Below are 20,461 nucleotides of genomic sequence, written 5' to 3' on the forward strand. Positions count from 1 at the left end.
ATTCCCCCCCCCCAAAAATCTTATTATGCCTTGTCCAAAAAGAAAACTATAAAATTCCAAAAAATGTAGAGGATATACAGGCTATACTATGAACCCAAACCAATAAAACTAGAGATCAACACTAAAGAGATTAATAAAAACACTTTTACTACTCGGAAGTTAAACACTATTGTAAAGAAGAAATAAAAAGTGATATGTAGAACTATCTAGAAAGCTATGAAAAAGAAAAATTCATATGTAATGGACATAGCTAAGATTGTACGCCAGAGGAAATGCAGCTTTCAAGGAGTTCGTTTGAAAAGAAATGACAATAAATGAAGTATGAAACATAAGACATTTTAACTAGATAAAATAAACAAGAAAATAGGAAAAAATTAATAACAATGCAAGAGGAAATTGATTAAATACAAAACCAAAAAATATAAAGAATAAATAAAATTAAGAGCTGTTTCTTTGATATTATCTATGAAACAGCCAAACCTATGGAAGTCTGTTTAAAGAAAACTGAGAGAAAAAATATACAACATTCAGGATGAGAAAGGAGGTATCACCAGAAATGCAAAAGAATAAAATAATTATGAGAACATTTTGTGCATCTTTATGGCAATAAATAGAAAATCTAGAAAAGTGGTTCTCAACCTTGGCCACACATTGTCATCACTTGAGCAACTTGGAAAATTACTGATGCCTAAGTCCCTCCCAGAGATTCTAATTTGGTTGGTCTGGGGTGTGGCCTGGGCACTGGGTAGGTCAAAGGCTGCCTCACGTGATTCTGATGTTCCATCAAAATTGAAAACCACTGAATTCTTAGAGGGCTTGGACCATATGGTCCATGAACCAGCATCACCATCTCCAGGTAGCTTGCAAGAAATGCAGTATCTTGGACCCCACATCAAGCCCACGGAATCAGAATTAGCATTTTCACAACCTCCCCTAGGTGACGTGAATGCACATTAATGTTTGACTAGAAGAAATGGATGATTTCCAAGGGAAATATAGATACGAAAATTTATTTAAGAAGGAAAGCTGGTGGACCAATTAGTGTATAAGAGGTCGTTAAAGTAAAAACTTACCATTTACAAAGAGGCATCAGACCCGAACGCTTTCACAACTGAGTTCTATCTAATCCTCAAAAGTCAGATAATGCCTCTGGGTTTTTTTTTAATTCTTTTTTTTTTTTTTTAATGCCCCTGGTTTTTAAACCATTCCAGATTATGGAAAAGTTTCCAAGTTTATCTTATGGACTTAGCTTTACATTGATAGTCAAACCTGATGATAATAGTACAAAACAAGAGAACACCAGAATTATGAACATAGATACAAAAATTCTAAATAAAATACTAGTCTATTTAAGCAACAATATATTTAAAGAACTGGGATTTCCCTGGTGGTCCAGTGGATAAGACTCCGTGCTCCCAGTGCAGGGGGCCCAGGTTCGATCCCTGGTCAGAGAACTAGATCCTACATGCCACAACCAAGACCTGGCGCAGTCAAATAAATAAATTTATATATATATATATATATACACACATACATATATATATATATATATATTTAAAGAACAATAAAAATTACCTAAGTAGCATGATTTTATCCTGGAAATGCAAATATGGTTTAACTTTAGAAAACCCATCCATGTAATTCAGTATACTTCATTACATCAACAAAATCAAGTAATTATATCAATAGGTCGCTAAAAGACATTTGATAACATTAATTAGTCATTCCTAATAAAATCTCTAAGTAAAATAATAGTGGAAGGAAACTAACCTTGGTAAACACTACTTTTCCAAAACCAACATTATACTAAGCGGTTAAGTGCTGAAATATTGCCATTAAAAGCAGGAGTTAAAACTAATACAATGTAATATATCAATTACCTTAATTAAAAAATTTTAAAAAGGGAAAAAAAAAGCAGGAGTAACAGAAATGCCTGCTATAATATATACTATTCAGCATTGTTTTAGAAGTTCTAGCTAACCTAAAATAGAAAATGGAAATAATTGACATCTTTTTGCAATATGACTGCACACGCAGAAATTCAAAAGACTACTAAAGCGAATTAGAATTGGGAAGATTACGTGGTAAAGTAGCTGGGTCCATGAAAAGTATATAAAGATCAATAGATTTCTCTCTTCTCTAACAGTATCTAGGTTGACTATATTATGATGGGTACAATCTCTGGCCAAGTTTTTCACCTATTAAAGAGAATGAGATAGAGCTTGGTCTACTTTCCCAAAGGGATGGATAGGATATATTAAGTGACTTGCAAAGATGCATAATCTCATTTTTGTCAAAAAAATTTACATTCCTCCAAACGTCGTCTTGCTCTCTTTATGTATCTATCTTTGTACAGTTTTGTATGAGCATGAAGGGAAGGCATACAGTCTGTTAACTATGATTACCTCAAGGAAGTCAGCTTGAAGGAAGTGTAGGGATGAGATAGATCATTAAGTTGTCTTTATACTTATTTTATATTTACAGCATGTTACAATAACGTATTTTACAACTGAAAAATCTAATAAAACTCAGTCAAGATATTTTTTAAAGGATAATAATGTTCTGGGTAATGGGATAAGAGGGGAAGGCATTTTACTTTGTTCTCTGTATCATCCTGAACTTTCCATATTCTCTCCAAAAAGAATGTGAATTAAAAAAAATTTTAAGTCAAACAACAGTTTCAGAAACACTTGATGTTTGAAAATTGCTGAACATAGAATAGAATCAATGCTGTGGTTACAAGACACATAGAAGATTTATGTGTATGGACTAAGATTGGGAGAGAACAGAGATGAACAAGCCCCTTAATAAAGCAAAGTGGCATCGCGGATCATCATTTTTCCAAATTTTGTTATGAAAATATGCAATAAAAATAACTTGCAAGATTTCCATCTTTGTATAGTTAAATAAATTTGCCCTTTAGAAGTTGCTTTTTCTGAAGAAAAACTGAAGCATACTACCCTGGGAGAAACAGGAACTACACCTTTGAAAGTCTGTCACAACCACCACCTCGAGAGGAGGAAAACAGACACGAATATGCAAGGCCAAAGGTAAAGACCTCTGCTAGTGGGCCAATGCCAGAGGGTAACCCAGAATCGGACTAACCCTTTTTTTTTTTTTTTTTATGAGAACGGCATAAGGGACCTCTCCTCTGCCTCCCCCGGGAGGGCTGGGGAGGATGCTGCAACCCTTCGATCCCGTTTGCTCCACTTCTCTGGTAGGAGACCAAGCAGTCTCTCTATAGTTCACGGAGGGTAAGGTGGGCCCCACACCTTTGTGACTGGCCGCATCAGTCAGGGCCTAGACTGGAAATCCATTTCCCTCCTAGGGAAATTCGGCCTCTGGGTCTCTCAATCCAGCTTTACTATATGAAGTCACACACCCAGTGGGTGGTTTCTTCTTATGTCTATTTTCAATGTGGTTAGAAACCAGAGAGGAGGACGGATGTGATTAGAACCTTCCAAACCCCATCAGATGGCTTTGGAATACCTCCCCTTATTTCAAAGTTCAGGCAAAAGGAAATGGGCTCTGCATTTAAAGCCAAACACAAGCAAGAAGGAAAAGCAGAAATTGGCCTCTCTTGAAAAGTAAAATAATATACGTCTAGTTAATTATTCCGTTTTCATCAATGTGTTTAGATATTTCTGTGGTAGTTCACATCATGAATGAATAAACACCATCTAAAAGTCCTATGCAGGTTTTCTGTAGCCAACTATCCTAGTCGCTTTACAACACCAGCACGTCACTACAACGCCAAATCCCTTGTGTTCACCAATATCAGCAACACAAGTAACACAAGAGACCAAGAGAATAGGAAAAACCAAGTAAAGGAAAATAATTCTTGATTTTTTACTTTGACTTCAAACTTGGTTGACTAAGAATTTCCATCTCAGGGGCCATTAAAATGATTTTAAAGTCCGAGCAGGTGCAGATGCTGTATCTACGTGCAACAGTGATACTTTCATTGGTGCTAGAAGTGCTGAACTACTGAAGTGGTCACATCACTTCCAGCTTATACCGTGTTGGGGATTTATTAACTGTGTGATTTAAGCCTCATGTCCATGTATGTGTGTGTGTGTGTGTATGCCTTGTCTATAGCCAACACTCCACTAGGGTAACTTAAAACAAAATAGGAATTTATTTACAATAGCAAAGATGTCAAAAATAACAGGAACAATATATAACAAATCCAAGAATTGTTTTATGAAAAAGGCAAACAATACATACACAAAAGATAAAACAAAATCCAAAAGGGCAAACTTAATTTTGACCTTATCTAAACAGCTGCAGAATGTGGCAAAATAGTTTTTCAGATATGAATTACTTAAGTAATGTTGGGCCAATTCAACACACACTTTTCAGTCCTTCTTTTTTACTTGGTGAATCTTCCTCCGAATTCTATTTATCTTTGGGGAATGTAACTTTGGGGAGGTCATACAAGATTTATGAAATACATACAGGCTATTTACATGTGTACTAAAAGATATATGTATTGGCTGACAGGCTCACATTTCAAAAGGACTAAAGTGATATGAAAGTGAAGGTATAAACTGAGTCCCATTTCACCATCACTGCTTCCTTCTGGGGTTTGGGTGTGTGTGTGTGTGTGTGTGTGTATGTGTGTCTTGTCTACTACACAAAATGAATGCACCAGTAATTTTTTAAGTTCCTCAAGTGCTCTAAAACAGCGCTTCCCAAACTTGAGCATGCATCAGAGTCACTTGGAGGAGGTGTAAAGACACAGATCACTGGGTCCCACACCCAGTTTCTGATTCAGTGAGTCTGAGGTGGGGCTGAGAATTTGCATCTTTAACAAAGTCCAGGTGATTATAATGCTGCCGCTGCTGCCAGGCTTTGCAAACCACTGCCCTGAACTATCACCCTTTCAAGATTTCAACTGGTCAAGATTTTCCTTCCATGAATCCTAGAATTTGTGAGAAATAAAGGAACTTGTTAATACTGAGATTCCCAGAGTACTGAGCAGTACACTATTCTGACTGGTTGGCATCACAGACCAGCAAGATGTTATCTGTCAGGTGTTTTACTACAATTAAGTTTTTCAGCATGGTGCGGTTTTGCCTTCTTTATGGCTCTGGACAGTGACATTCACCATGTTTTCTTGATCGTTTACCTCAAATTTTGATTAGTGTTTCAACTATTAGGGAAACACTTGTTCCAACAGTTAAATAGCTGCAGGATCTCATCTTTAAAAATCAAAGATGGCTCAAATCTATTTCCTTATTTTCTTCTGAGTCCTGATAACTTTTACCTAACTTCCGATTTTTATTACAACAGTGATCATTCCCTAGTATGTTAGCGTCTACTAAAGCCCTCCAAACTGGGCACAAAGGGGTAACTCTAGGGCAGGGCTTCTGCTGTGGGGCTGGGCTGTGGACTGATGCTGAAATAAGTGCTCTCAAAAACCACTTTATGCATGGGAAAATTTATCTCAGGGGAATTAGAGATGCTAATAAAACAAATCCTTTATGAAGATAAAAGAAAAAATGAATTTCAAGGACATGCTCATCAAAGGACTCACCAATCACCTCTTAACTTCTCTGAAATGTTACTTGCAAATTCGCAGCACTGAAATATTATTAGTATTTAAATCCAAGTCACAAAATTCAAAGCGATCAAGCATTTCGCATTCCACTGCTGCATATAAGGAATTAAGAAATGGGGAAATGAAAATAATCCACTGCTTTTGATGTTTATTAGGTTTACAAAAACTGTACATTTTTTTTTCTTAAGAAAAAGCATTAACTTAGTACTGGTATCAAATAGACTAAACATTAACAGGAAAATATTCTGATTTTTATTTTTGCACGTTATTCTCAAGTACACAATTACAATAATGTCACACATCCCTATATGATTTTCTTTTTATGTATTTTACCTTTTTTACAAAGTGTACAGAGGGAGGGACATACAATATTTAAGGATATTTCTACAGAACAATAACTTATATTATGTCCTTGTAAAAATCTGTACCTCTTTAAAACATTTAACTGAAACAACCATTTTTTTTTAGCTTTGCTAATCAAAATTGTTTTAAGAATTAAAACTAGGTTGTAACTAATGTCAGTTCATGACAATGACTACTGTTTTTTTCTCTTTATACAGACAAATACACCTTACCATATTCACTTGACCAAACCCTTAAATACCTTTTAAAGGTTTCAATATTGTGCTTTAAAAAGAAAAGAACTGTGTATGATTCCAGACCATGTAAGAGAAATATAAAGTGTGTAAATTGTTGTGTTCTTTATCTTTCAGTTTATTTAAAAAAATATACATGACCAATTGATATTTTCTGTATTAATTTTTACGGATGTTTTAAAATCAATAAATTTCCACTTTCGTTTAAGTGTTTTCTTTTACATTATTTCTGGGAAAAATAAAAATTAAGGGAGATTTTAAAGGTTCTCACAAAAAAACAGACAGAGCTTTCAATAGTACTGCAGGGCAATGAATCACACGATGGTTAAGTTACTCTAAAAAAAAAAAAAAGCACATTACGGGGGCCAAGAGGGCACAGGCATTCCCTATGCCTTGGCTTTGACTGGCATTCAGGATGGAGTTATACCAGCCTAAAGCACTTGATTTAGAACTGGACTAAATCAACCTAGCACTTCAGAGGCTTGCCAGATACCAAATATTAGATTTCTAACCCTATAAATATAACTCTTGCATACAAATATCAACAACAAAGAGAAAGATGAAAGCTAAAAACCTAATAGCACAAAGGGGATGGAACACCATGATGAACTGGCAAGGCAGCTAACAAGTGGGGAGAAAACTCCAAAATCTCCCATGATGTACCAGATACTCATGTGCCGATAGCCAGTTTAAGGGATCCCAAAACCTGTTTTCAGTTCTCCAAGATTCATCTTAACATAACCAAATTCTAACTAACCAAGTTCACTTTATGAATTTATGACTCTGATTCAGAACTCTCTGTTAAAAAGTGTTAACTTTCAAAGAAAAACGAAACTGTGAAAGACTTGGTGACGTTCCAAATAAGGCCTCAGATTTTCCTCATGCACTTAAAACACACACCTTTATCTTCTAATCAAAGCCAGCTTGAGTGTTAAGTTTTTGAAAGGTTGCCAGCTGTAACGAAGAAGTAACAGAGCAGGCTGAACTTGCCCAGTGTAAGTCGTAATTAGCACCCATTCTGTGGTACATGGAGCAACTGCTTCCTTAGTCCCCTCACTTGGGGACACAGAATCCCTTCATGGGCTTCTCAGAGAGAACTGAGGGAGTTATGCCTGGATTCTCATTAGCTTTTCTGAAAAATATAAAGGCATGGAGCTGAAGTTATATGAAAACATTCTATCTAGAAACATCTTAACTTCTATTTTTCAGTTACCAAAGATATTTAAAAGAAAATACCTTTACTCTTTAAAAATACTAGTGTCCTTATTTTCCTTCTAATTCTTCACCTGAGTAGTCTCTCCAAAGAGCATGATTTACAAAATGCTCTCTCATGCATCCCTGCATCTTTCATGTTATTGTAAATTTAATACTTTTCATTATAGATTTTCAACAACTACTACTTGGGGCTGTGTGTATAAATATGTAAAATAAGCAATACACACAGATACATGTTATATATATGTGCATATACATAAGTCAGGGTACATTTACATATATAAAGTTGCAAAAGATCCTACAAGCCACGAATTACCTCTAGGAGATTCCAAATGCAGTCCTCAGTAAGTCTCATCTGTAGCACACAACCATTCCAACACAAAGCAGCAAAGACAAAATACAACAGGATCAAGCAAAATTTTTCAATAAAGTTTTCTAAAAGTTTGCTATGCTGACAAAAGATGTAAATACTCCAAAGAAAGCACCCCCAAAAGTATATTCTGTCTGAACAAAACGAAAGGTAAACACAAACCCAGCCACTGCTCTTTACTCAGCGATGCCAGGGACACAAAAGCTCAAATGGAAACTTTCATTGTCATGTGGTCTGAAAATATTAAAACAAGATGAGTAAATGACTCCCATGTTAGGATAATTAGACCTGACCATAAAATCTCCCATTTATATTAGTAGATGTCTCTGACAATTTTATTGTGAGAAATTTATGGGAAAAACAAATAAGTCAACATGAGTACTTTCAGAGTTACCAATCTAAAATTACCTTAAGTTAAATGGTCTTAGAAAAGTACCATCAAGGTAAGCAAGGTAAATATTTAAATAAATATAAAACTTCTAAGATAGAAAAACTCAGTATAGAATCAGGGATTACTTTATTAAAAGCTTGTTGCTGCAACTTGCTTGTTGCTGCAACTTGCTTGTTGCTGCAACTTGCTTGCTGCTGCTTTTCCCCATTTATTAAACAAACTGAATAGAATTCAGAACACACTATTGAACAAATGGTAAAAAAAAAAAAAGTCAACTAGAAGCAATAATTCTATTTGTACACAGCATAAATCAATATACAGTATTGTATGTGAACGACTGTGGCTTTAAAATGAATTTTCTGCTTCAAGGCCAACATCTCTACAAAAGTCTGTAGAAGTATTGTTAGGGCAGGCCAACTTCTTTATGATGTCGCATTATGTGCTGGTTCTTTTCTGAAGGTCTTCGGAACCCTTTCTTGCAGTACTCACAACGGTGGGGATAGTCTTTCGTATGAATGGAGATAACGTGCCGTTTAAAGCCTGAGGCATCTGTAGTGCTATACTCACAGTACTCACACTGATATACTTTTCTACCACTGTGTGTCTTCATATGCTTTTTAAGCTCATTCTGTTGCCTGAATCCCTTTCTACATCTCTTACACCTAAACGGAAGATCTTTTGTGTGAACTGAGAGAATATGGCGACTTAGAACGAATGGATCTGCAATCTTAAAGTCACAATGTCTACACTGGTGCATTTTTTTACCCTTGTGGGCAGCCACATGTTTCTTCAGTTCTGAAGGCCTGTGAAAGCCTTTATCACACATATCACACTTATGGGGGTAGTCCTTTGTGTGAACTGAAATTATGTGTCGTTTCAAATCGCTTGAGTTCGAACTCTTGTGGTCGCAATGCAAACACTGGTGTGTTTTGCTTTCTTGGTGGATAAGAGCATGTTGCTGCACCTCTTTGGTATCTGAGAAAGTCAGAAGACAAATGTCACACTTGAATGGCATCTCTTTACTATGCTTAGTTTTTACATGCGTTTTCAAGTTAGAAGAGTCTGCAGACCTATATTCGCAGTACTGGCATTGGTACGGCTTCTCCCCAGTATGGATTCGCATGTGCTTTTTGAGCTCTGATGGGTGACGAAAACCTTTACCGCACTCCACACATATATGAGGAAAGTTCTTGCTGTGGACCGCCAAAAGGTGGCGATTCAACAACCCTTGTTCAGCTGTCTCATATTCACAGAATTTACACTTGTGCATTTTGTTGGCTCCTTTTTCCTTATGCACCATTTTGTGAGTAAACAAAGCCCCAGCGTGAGAGAAATGCTTCCCACATTCATCGCATTCGATGGCCTTCTCTGCCTTGCTGGTCAGCTTGTGGCTCTCCAGGTGGTTGTGTAAACTTATCTTCTTGTTGGTAGTGTAATCACAGTCAGTACAGCGGTACTTCTTCTTGGTAAGGTGTTCAGGATGGTTTTTCATGTGCCTTTTCAAAAAACCTCTCGACTTAAACTTTTTCCCACAAATCATGCAAGGATAGACAGTCAAGGGATGTCCATCAGGGCCAATAATTATTGCTAAGGAAGGAAAAGAAAGGAGCATGAGTGATCAAACCAAGTTGTGTTTTGGTTTCTTCAAGAATTTAAAGCATGTGTTCTGAATATTATTGGGCAAGTACTCCTATGTTAGGCTATTTGCTACTTAGCATCATTCCTTTTACAATTTTTCAACATAAGAGATACAGCAGCCTCATCAAAAAGAGAACCTGGTCTGGAAACTCCATTCAGTATGACTGTACCAACCTCACTCCCTCCAGTTTAAAAAAAAATAAATGAATATATATGTAACTTCTACCAACTAGTGACTGCAGCTGTATCAACTGAGAAATTGGTGGGAAATTATTGATAAAAACAAAGTTTCATAATCACAGTTTCTGCTTTGGTTATTCTAACAATATAACTTATGTCAATTTAAATATGTCTACAGAATTTTAATATGCAAATCAGCATACAAGAATAGACAAGAATATGTCACAAGAACTGAAGTACTTGCCTTGCTGCTCTGTAAAGTATTCCTGCTTTATGCTGACATAATCAGATTCTTTAAATATATTTGGTTTTTAAAAAAAGTTAATGCTTCCAACATATTTGAGGGATTTCTTCTCATATCCACATAAAAATCACCTGAGTTTTGAATTTTTTCATCCATGTTTTACCCGCTCCCCCTTTTTTCTTTTTTTAATCCAAGGAAATCATTCATGAATATCACTGAATTCTTAAAATTATATTTTCAAATTCAATACACAAAAGCTCTATGTGGTCTAGCAGCTAAAATGTCATCACAACACCTTTGGGGATACATACTAGAGTTTCATCTGAGAGCTCGCAAAGCACGCTGCGCTGTGGAACTCATGTGCCCTCACCTGTTTGGTACTGCCTGGAATCAGGTCTTCTCCTTTTCTTTGGTTTTTGTTTAGCCAGTCTGCCAAGCCCAGCAGACTCATCTATGTGCAAGAGGGCACTTGCAGTGCCATTCCGGTTTTCAATTCCATCAGAATTATTACCTAACAATGCGCATTAAAAAACAAAATTATACAGTATTATAAATTATAAAGAATTAGGGACTCTTTATTAGCTATAACAACGAAAGTTAGCCATGATACTCATGAATGACAGAAATTCCCCATTCTAGGTAATGGGTTTTATGACCACATTTATTATAGAAAGACCATAGGAAATGCCTAGCTTCCAAATCTAAAAAACACATGTCAGCATTTTGCCCCATGGCCATGGACTCCCTTGTTGTCTCCCAAAATTGTAAAGTCATGGGCCACATATAATCAAGATGAAAAGTTTCAGCTTGAAAGCCTGTGTACTTCTTGCAGTACTTCCTTCTACGTAATATACACATGAAGGAAATTCCTGTTAAAAATAAAGACAAAAAGTAGACTTTATAATCTTCCTCTACTCTTATGCAAATCAAATAACCCTTACAGGGTACCGGTATTTCAGATTTCTGAAACCTAAGACCACAGAAACCGTTTTCAATCATGAATTCATGTTCAAGAACCAATTCAATCCCAAGAGCTGCAACGCGACTTACCGTAAGCTGCTGCCCATGCTATTGGCATGAAAGTTTTGATTTCACTGTCATCGATTTGCTGTTCATGTGCAGCAGCGGCTGCCGCTGCGGCAGCAGCATCCTCCTCTCCTACAATCACTTCCATATAAACTTCGTCTGCAATTTCTGCAACATCTGAGTAGAAAATTATAGAAACTTGTGTGACCAGGTTTACAGAGATCACAGGAAAAGATATTTTCACTTGAATTCAGTTAATAGACAAGTAGAAAGAAGGTTCACATGTTATATACCTAGAACATAGCTTTCACGTAGTAAGCACTCAATAAATATTTATTGAATGAATCTTACATTTCTTGGCTTTTCCCATAATGTGCTTTTAAATAATCTTATTTTCCATATTCTTTGCCATTATGGTTTATTATAGGATACTGAATATAGTTCCTTAATTTGTTTTTAAAGCAACATTCTAAGCACACATAATAAGTCATTGATGTTTCCCTTGAAATACAGCAGAATAATAATCTCTACAATAATCCTACTTGTTTCCTTCCGATACTGGCCATATTTTTTTTAAAAAGAAAAAAAAATAGAGCTACAGGAACATAAAATTCTCTCCCACAAAAAGGCCACCTACTTACTTAAATCTTCATCTTCTTGCTGAGAGTCGTTGACAGTCATATAAACCATCTTTTCCCTTGGCACACGAATACTGCTATTTTGATCAAGTAGTTCAACTCCATGATCATTCTCAGGCTCACTCTCCACAATGTCTACAGTGCCACCTATCAGACAAGATGAAGGCTCCAAGAATTTATGTGAAGACTTCATTTCCACCTGTTTCACTTACTACATTTTACATACTTTTCTACTGCTACATTGGAACCCTTGCTTAAAATGTTATCTTCAGAAAAGATTACAAATATTCTCAGTCTAAACCACCAAAAAATAATTAGGCTGAACTGTTTGATCAGGAGGTATACTATGCTGAAGGTTTCCTCTTACCTAAGTCATCCTCTCCAGGGTCAGCTTTAAAAATGTACACCTTGATGACTTCAGGGCAAGTGCCATCCACTTTACAAGGATCGATTTCCGACTCTGCATCCATGGTCATCCCAGAGGAACCATCGTGTTCTATTTTGCCAGCATCATCCACTAAAAAGGCAGGAAAATACATGACAAATAATAATAGCAGATATTTAAATAAAAGTTACCATTTTCAAAAGCCCTTTTTACAAATATAATCTCTAACTTGATTCACATAAAATTGGATGATTTTACCTAAACAAGTACACACACAGCACATGGTGAGAAATGTGGCTGACTGCTAAACTAAAGCCGGGTCACGGAGGACTTTGTACAACCAGGCAGAGGGGCTCATGCTTGACCCTGGTAGGCAGGTTTTTCAGTCTTGTCAGGTGTCACAATCTCTCAGGGAACTTAAAAACACAGGCCCTCACCAAGCAGTTCTACAGAATCAGAATTAGCAGGGGTGGGGCCTGATAGACAGATTTAAAGGAACCCTGCCCCAGGGATTCTGATCAGCAGTTTGAGGACTTCTGCTGTAGGTGGTGGGAGACTCTTAGGCAGAGCAGTGACAAGGTCAGATCACCATTTCTGCTACACCATGCTGGCCTTGAGAAAGGTGGATTCAAAGGGATCAAAACATAAAGCAGAGATATCAGTTTTGAGTCTACTGCAATAATGCAGGTAACAGGTGACAAGGCCTCAAAAATTAGGACAGAGGTAGTATGGATGGGGAAGAGGGCTACACTTGAGTCGTATCTTAGGACTGAAATCGCAGAACCTGGTGCCCAACTGAAAACTGAACATGACAAAAGGAGCCAAGGATAACCATGGGGTTTCTGATATGGGTGACTGAATGACTGGGGGAAGAAATGGAAGGAAATTAGAGAAAGTATCTCTCTTCTGCATGTTTAATTAATTAACTTAAGGTCCAAGGGTAACATCCCTAAAAGCTCTAAGAGCCAGTACCTGTCCCTATCCCTCCGTGATCACAGAACTTTTTGCTTGTTTCTCGCAGAGTATACGATTCACTGTGTTGTCACTAGGGGTGTGTTGCCTCCGTCTTTCCCACTGATAGAGCAGAATCTGTATTTTAATTATTCAGTCTTTTAAGACAGAGTCTGGTGATAGCAGACACTCAGAATACTGATGAATCAATGGTTCAAGGAATGACTGAGATGTGAAGTCAGCTGCTCGATACTCAAATCTGAAAGCTGAAGGCTGACCCACAGATACGGGAGCCATCGGTTCCATGTTAACTAAGCCTTGAGATCACAATGAGAACCTGCAGTGTGAGGAAAGAGTGGGCTGAGGATATCCTAGGGAATGTCATGGTTTAAGGGAGGGACAAGAAGAAGAGTTCACAAAGGAACCTGAGAAGGGAAAGCTGGACAGGTTGGTGGAAGGTCATAAAGGAAGCTAGGGAGTTAGAATTTCCAAGAATCCTAGTAAGGCCCATGGCAATAATGCAGCATGCACCCAAGTCAAAGGGGAATGTCTGCACTGACAACAGTAACCTGGAAGTCACTGGTGTTCCTGCTGAAGAGCAGTGTAGTGAAGACTATATAGGGTCAGATTAGAGGGGTTGAGGATTCAATGGAAGGTGTGAATTTCTTCAAAAAGTCCAACTTAAAACTGGAGAAGAAAGGGTAGAAACTAGAATGCATTGCAGGATCAAGGACTCTTCTGTTTAATTGATTAAAAATACTCGAGCATGCTCAGTCTGTGAGAGAAAATACAATAAAAAGTGAGAGGCTGAAGCCAGAGAACCTGGTGAAATTTTGGGATCAAGATCTCAGAAGAACAGGGAGAAGATGAAACAAGGCATAAAGATGAAGGAATTTTCCTTAAATAGGAGGAGAAATACGCTATCCTTCTGAGACCTGAGAAGTTAAACATGGATGAGAATGAAGCTTATGTTGTGTTTAGAAAAGGGAAAGGAAGACTGTAATGCACAAAGTTGGAAGAATTCATGGCTGGTGGCTTCAACTGTGGATATGAAACAGGAGGTAAGGGCCTTGGTCACCAGTAAGAGAATGGCAGATGGGTTAAGAGCTTGAGAAGCTAGAGAAAATGAGCTGATCCAGGACAAGCTTACCGATATGAAGGTTCAAAGACACCAGCTGGTTAAATTCTCTGTGGTTTTTAAGAACCAAGAGAGGTTCCCTGAACTGAGTATAACTACCTAAATTCAAGTATCTTGACTATGCTTTATAAAAATGACTTGTACAGGGAAAGAATCGACATTATGTCCTTATTTCTGGCCTGATGTGTACTTACCCTTTTTCAAAGCTAAATATTTCTATGACATACCCAGCTGACAAGGCCACTGTTATTTTCTTAAAGGTGGCTTTGGAACTTCAAACTGAGATGGCATTAGAAGGCTGAAGATCTCACCAAACTAGCAGGAGAGTCCTGAATAAATCTGTACGTCTTCAGAGAACTCATCTCTGAATAGTTTGATATTGTTGATGAGGCTTGGCCTCTTTTGGCAAGGTTTGTCAAAACTGATTCTAACATGTACTGGAAAATCAAATGTCCTTGTGTTTACAAAGAACAAAGTCAAGCTAGCTGTTTTTGCATATGTTGAGTTTGTTGGTACTCATAAGATAAAACCTCTGATGACCAAAATCCAATCATTGTGGAGCTTGCAAAATGTCATGCATTTACCTGTAACTTAGAGTAAGACATTTGTTCGCTTTCATACATGTGTGGGAAACACATCTGAAATATACAGACTTACCAAAGCCTAGCAAAGCTATTCTATTATTAGACAAAAGTAGAATTCACCTTCAGATTTTCACCTTGAGAATGTGTCCCACTAACTCAACCTATGAAATTATTCTGAATATGAAATATTACAGAAGTGATTTGTTTTTTTAAAAAAAACACAACATTTTGGTGGTCCTGTTAAGTACTAAACATTTCACTGTGATTTTAAAGTTACCATTAAAAATGAATTTCTAAAAACAGACAAAGAAGGCTTTGATAAAACTGAGTCATCATACGTATGATTTCTGCATAAGTGCCTTTTTATAATGCTGTAATGAAGAACTAAAGCTTCAGAATAAGGCCTCTCCAAAATAGAAGAGCATAACTTCTGGAAATTAAGGCCACCTCTAATAATAACTACCATTTGCATAGCATTTTGCAATTTCCTTAGCATTTCTATGTACTTTTCAATTTCCTTAGCATTTCTGTGTACTTTTATTTCATTTGATTCTTACCTTTTCCAGATAAAGAAAGGAAAGCTCTGAGATGATACGTGATTTGCCCAGTCAGTAAATAAGTGAGGGGTGGGAGAGAGAGTGAAGAGGTACCTGTCTTTAGAACTCAGACCTCTATTTTCATCTTTTGATTTTTGAAGAAATATATGTTCACTGTATAAAATTTACTATTAAAAAAAATCACCAATAGTCTCACTAACCAGATATTGCATCATTAGGTAGTAAATTTTCTTCCCAGTTTTTTCTATTTAAAAAAAGAAAATTGGCATCACAGTTTCCTCAAGCCTTATGTAATAATCATCTTTACATCTCATCTGGTATTTTAAACTTGAAAGCTGAAGAAAATTTGGCTTATCAACGATCTCATTAGCAATAGCAAAACTATAGCAAAATACAGGCGTACCGTAATCTTAAGTTACATTTTCTCAGAACTTTGTAGAGATTGTTCCACTGTCTTCTAGCACTGAGTATTTCTGTGCGGATGTCCCTATAATACTCTATCCCCAAAGTTCACTAAACATCACTGTGATTATGACTTAGTGGTTTTATCATTCTGTCAACTTCTTGAAAGAAATATTCAATCTTTATTTCAGGAAAGTTCCTTGAAGAGTCCAATCTTTATTTCAGAAAAATTCCTTCCATTATAAATACTTTTCTAATTCATCAGTTATTCCCTTCTGGAATTTCACTTATGTGCATTTGTCTCCTTTATCTGTCTCCCATATCTATCCATCTTCTCCATAATCATTTATATCTTTTTTTAACCATTTCATTTTTGTGATTTTCTAAAGCCAGGTGTCCCTCTGCCCCCGGTTATATATACTGAGGCATATTTATGCTTATAGTTGTTTCTGTGGTAGCTTTTATCTTGATCATATTTTTACTTTTCAATTTCTTTCTGAATTCTGTCAGTTTGTTTTCTGCCTCTATTGTCTTGTAATACATTTTTTGAACCTTTGTATCTCTTCTCTGAGTTGTTTTTTTTTTTTTTGCGGTACACGGGTCTCTCACTGTTGCAGCCTCTCCCGTTGCGGAGCACGGGCTCCAGATGCGCAGGCTCAGTGGCCATAGCTCCCGGGCCCAGCCGCTCAGCGGCATGTGGGATCTTCCCGGACCAGGTCAAGAACCCGCATTCCCTGCATCGGCAGGCAGACTCTCAACCACTGCGCCACCAGGGAAGCCCTCTTCTCTGAGTTTTAAGAGATCATGTTTGCAATTTCACTGAGCCTTCAGGTCAGTGCTAACCAAGAGAACTTTCTGCGATGATGGAAATGTTCCATATATCTGCACTAGCCACATGTGACTACTGAGCACTTGAAGTGTGGTTGGCGCAATTCAGAAACTATATATTTAATTCATCTTGCAATATATTGATATTAAATAAAATAATATTTCAGAGAGCTGAAGAACATGAATCTTCAAAGGGCTCACTATGCATGATAACACAACACATGAAAAAAGACCCACAGGACTTCCCTGGTGGTCCAGTGAGTAAGACTCTGTGCTCCCAATGCAGGGGGCCTGGGTTTGATCCCTGGTCTGGGAACTAGATCCCACATGCCGCAACGAAGATCCCATGTGCTGCAACTAACACCCGGCGCAGCCAAATAAATAAATATTAAAAAAAGAAAAGAAAAAAGATCCACACCTAACTAAACAAAACCCTATGATATTTCAGACCAACAGGGATAAAGAGATGATCTTTAAAACTTCCAGAAGAAAAAGAAACATCTACAAAGCAATGAGAATCAAAATGGCATCAGGCTTCTAAACCAATTGCTGGATGACAGTGAAACATGCCATCACAAATTCTCAGGGAAAATTCACTTCAACCTAGACTTCCGTACCTAACCAAGTTATCAATCAACTTAAAGGGTAGAAAAAATACTTTTAGTATACAAATCTAGACTCCTTAGGAAGTTATTTCAATATGTGGCCCAGTAAAATAAGGGAGTAAATCAAGGAAGAACATGGCACAGGGATCCAGAAAACAGTGGACTAGTCTCAGGAAATGATAAAAGGAAAATTTTAGAAAACTGTCTGCATTATAGTAAGCCTAAAACGCAACTAATCCAGAATGGATCAGAAAGACAGAAAGCTTCAAGAGGGGAGTCACTGGAAAAAGGAGAACTCAAAGAAAAAAAACTGGAGAAGTCAAACTTGATAGTGTATTTCTTAGAAGGCACAAACAATTAAGAAAGAAAACCCGTGCTATAAGGGCATAATCAGTCTCAATGACAAAGTCTAATTAAGCTTGAAGTCTTTATATGACCAGTACCCACAAGGAGGACATGGATCAGTCAGTAAACCCCAGCCTTTCAGAACCAGAAGCTACCTGATAGATCTTGAAACAGACTATTTTCTTAATTTGAAAGAAAAATAAAGATGATTTTAGTTCCTAAATAAGTTACTTCAAGGGACAGCCTGAATACACATATCTTTTCTAAAGGTTTAACAAGAGTGCCAGGTTATAAATGTTAGGATTGATGTCTAGGTGGGAAACCAAGCCTTTTCATAAAACCGTACCTCAGTATTGCTGCTGAAGAGGGAATTTGCTTCTCGGAACCAAGAGCCTATTCTAACTTACTCTGATGAGTCCAACAGTCATCTTACTACCTAATCACTTCAATTTTTTTTTTTAACCTCTAAACCAAAATCCAATCAAAAGAAAAACTATGGAATAAAAACTTGGTATTCGGGCTTCCCTGGTGGTGCAGTAGTTGAGAGTCCACCTGCCAATGCAGGGCACACTGGTTCGTGCCCCGGTCCAGGAAGATCCCACATGCTGCGGAGCAGCTGGGCCTGTGAGCCATGGCCGCTGAGCCTGTGCGTCCAGAGCCTGTGCTCCGCAACGGGAGAGGCCACAACAGTGAGAGGCTGCGTACAGCAAAAAAGATCACTTTTAGATCTCCCACTCTTTTTTTTGTTTTGTTTTTTGTTTTGTTTTTTGTTTTTTTGGTGGTACGCGGGCCTCTCACTGCTGTGGCCTCTCCCGTTGCGGAGCACAGGCTCCGGACGCGCAGGCTCAGCGGCCATGGCTCACGGGCCCAGCCGCTCCGCGGCATGTGGGATCCTCCCGGACCGGGGCACGAACCCGTGTCCCCTGCATCGACAGGCGGACTCTCAACCACTGCGCCACCAGGGAAGCCCTAGACCTCCCACTCTTACCTTCCTCCTCAAGAACCCTCCTTCTGAGGTTAAAATTTCATCTTAATTTTATTATATAGCCTATAAAAGATTTGAAAGAACTGGTTATAATCTGATCTCCTTTAATTCTTGAAATTTTCCTAGAGGGGTTCAAAGGCTTAATGAAATTAGTCTCATTCTGTAGACAGGGAATTAATGCAACAGAGACATTCAAGTGCCTATCCTAAGTTACAGTGATCTCCAGCATGGTGTCAGAGATATAATTAATGAAAAATATTTGCCAAATTGCACTGAATTGGTCTAAGACCCCTAGTTAATTAAGAACTAGTTAAGCAAGAACTGACTTCTTAACCAATTCAGGGGGAAAAGGAATGACTATTACAGTCCCACCCTCTGCCTGCCTTTACCCCAAAATCCCCTGATGGGACAACAGGAAGGTCTTGAATGAAGCCAGTCCAGAGTTAGTCTTGCTAGCCCAGTGGATGCCACCAACAGAGATACTCTGTGTGGATAACACCAATGGCCAGTAGTTACTGATAGGCATGCTTTGTGCTGGATGCCTGGTGCGCATGACCTCTAGTTCTCACAACCACTCTGTAGGTCAGGTAGTATTATTGCCTTTGCATAAATAAGGAAACTAAGGCCAAAGTGAAGTCAGTAACTTGCTGAGAAGCAGGAATGGCATCCAAGTTGAAGGCTGGCTGACTCTAAGCTACAGGTGCTATTTCCATACACCATGTTGCTTCCCTAGGATCCCTATGAAAGGACAGCCATGTTCTCCCTCTCCCTCTTTCCTCTCTCCTCCCCTCTCTCCACTGACCAACTCCATTATCCCACCAAGTAATCAGATATCTGTTCCAAGGGCAAAAGCTATCAGACAATTTTTATCTAGGCCTCAAGCAGATAAACAGTAAACATGAATCACAAGGCCAATGTGAAGCTCCAACTGCTTCTAAGACTTGGAAGATGTAGACTTTTTAACAAAATCTTGTTGTGGGGAGAGGGAAGGACTACAACATCTTTACCTTATTTGAGCACTTTATTCTTAGTATAAATCTGACATCCTGATTGGACGTTAAGTTGAGAGCTTAATTCACTAATTTTAGTGTTGATTTCTAAATAAATTTCAGAATGCCTACAGTAAAGACAATAATTTTAGATGGATTAACACAAACCTTTTTGAATTTTACCAGAACAAGCTAGACATCTTCTCTAAAATAGTCTTAGTTCAATAAATAAGACTTCTCTCACATTTCAGAAACATTCCCATGTGGATATGTATTTTTTAAATTCTACAATTTTATTGTGGTTTATCAAATGGTTTAAGGACGAAAACTGATAGAGCGCATATATTAAAAAAATGGTAAGACACATACACATGCAGCAATCAGCCCACAGAACAAAGGAATAAACAAATATTTAACCATGTCTCCTGTACTAACAGCCCCTAGAATCAATAAACAAGTCATTAGATTGTACTAATCCTCAGAGTTTATGCATTAAACATATAGAGATTTGGATTTATTTATCATTCATTCCCCGAACAACTTTTTATTGGATGTCTACACTATGACAAAAGTTGTGCTTAATGAGGAGCTAACATCAGATCAACTGGTCAAAATACCTAAACTAGAAGGCCAGGGCCACCACAAACTGCATCCGTGGGGTGCTGCTGGCACTGTAGCTGTACAGTAGACAGCGGCAGGCAGCAACCATGTATACAGACCCTCAGCTTGTCTAATGTGCTCCGTTTCTAGTGATGGTTTTACCATCTGCCCAGCTGCACAAGCCAGAAGCCTGAGAGGGAGCTTCAAACCCTCCCTCTTCCTCAACCCTAA

At 37.8% G+C, this 20,461-nt stretch overlaps 1 protein-coding gene across 6 annotated transcripts in view; it reads right to left on the reverse strand.

Annotated features, from left to right (window-relative positions):
* Positions 1–4,115: 4,115 nt before the first annotated feature.
* The window catches only part of ZFX (zinc finger protein X-linked), a 65,068-nt gene continuing 48,722 nt past the window's right edge, over positions 4,116–20,461 (reverse strand). For 5 of the 6 annotated variants that reach the window (XM_089904666.1, XM_022560438.2, XM_089904667.1 and 2 more), the window contains exons 4-8: positions 12,229–12,378; positions 11,865–12,008; positions 11,248–11,400; positions 10,568–10,708; positions 4,116–9,722 (exon numbers count right to left, since the gene is read on the reverse strand). In XM_089904666.1, coding sequence (XP_089760792.1) covers positions 8,539–9,722; positions 10,568–10,708; positions 11,248–11,400; positions 11,865–12,008; positions 12,229–12,378 — 1,772 coding nt within the window. In that variant the 3' untranslated portion in view covers positions 4,116–8,538. The remainder of the gene's footprint in view (positions 9,723–10,567; positions 10,709–11,247; positions 11,401–11,864; positions 12,009–12,228; positions 12,379–20,461) is intronic. The other variant, XM_089904670.1, reaches the window with a different exon arrangement.

This window comes from Delphinapterus leucas, chromosome X, assembly GCF_059928025.1.
Source record: "Delphinapterus leucas isolate spDelLeu-1000000601 "Yukka" chromosome X, BTC_Dleu_Yukka2, whole genome shotgun sequence".
Taxonomy (NCBI): domain Eukaryota; kingdom Metazoa; phylum Chordata; class Mammalia; order Artiodactyla; family Monodontidae; genus Delphinapterus; species Delphinapterus leucas.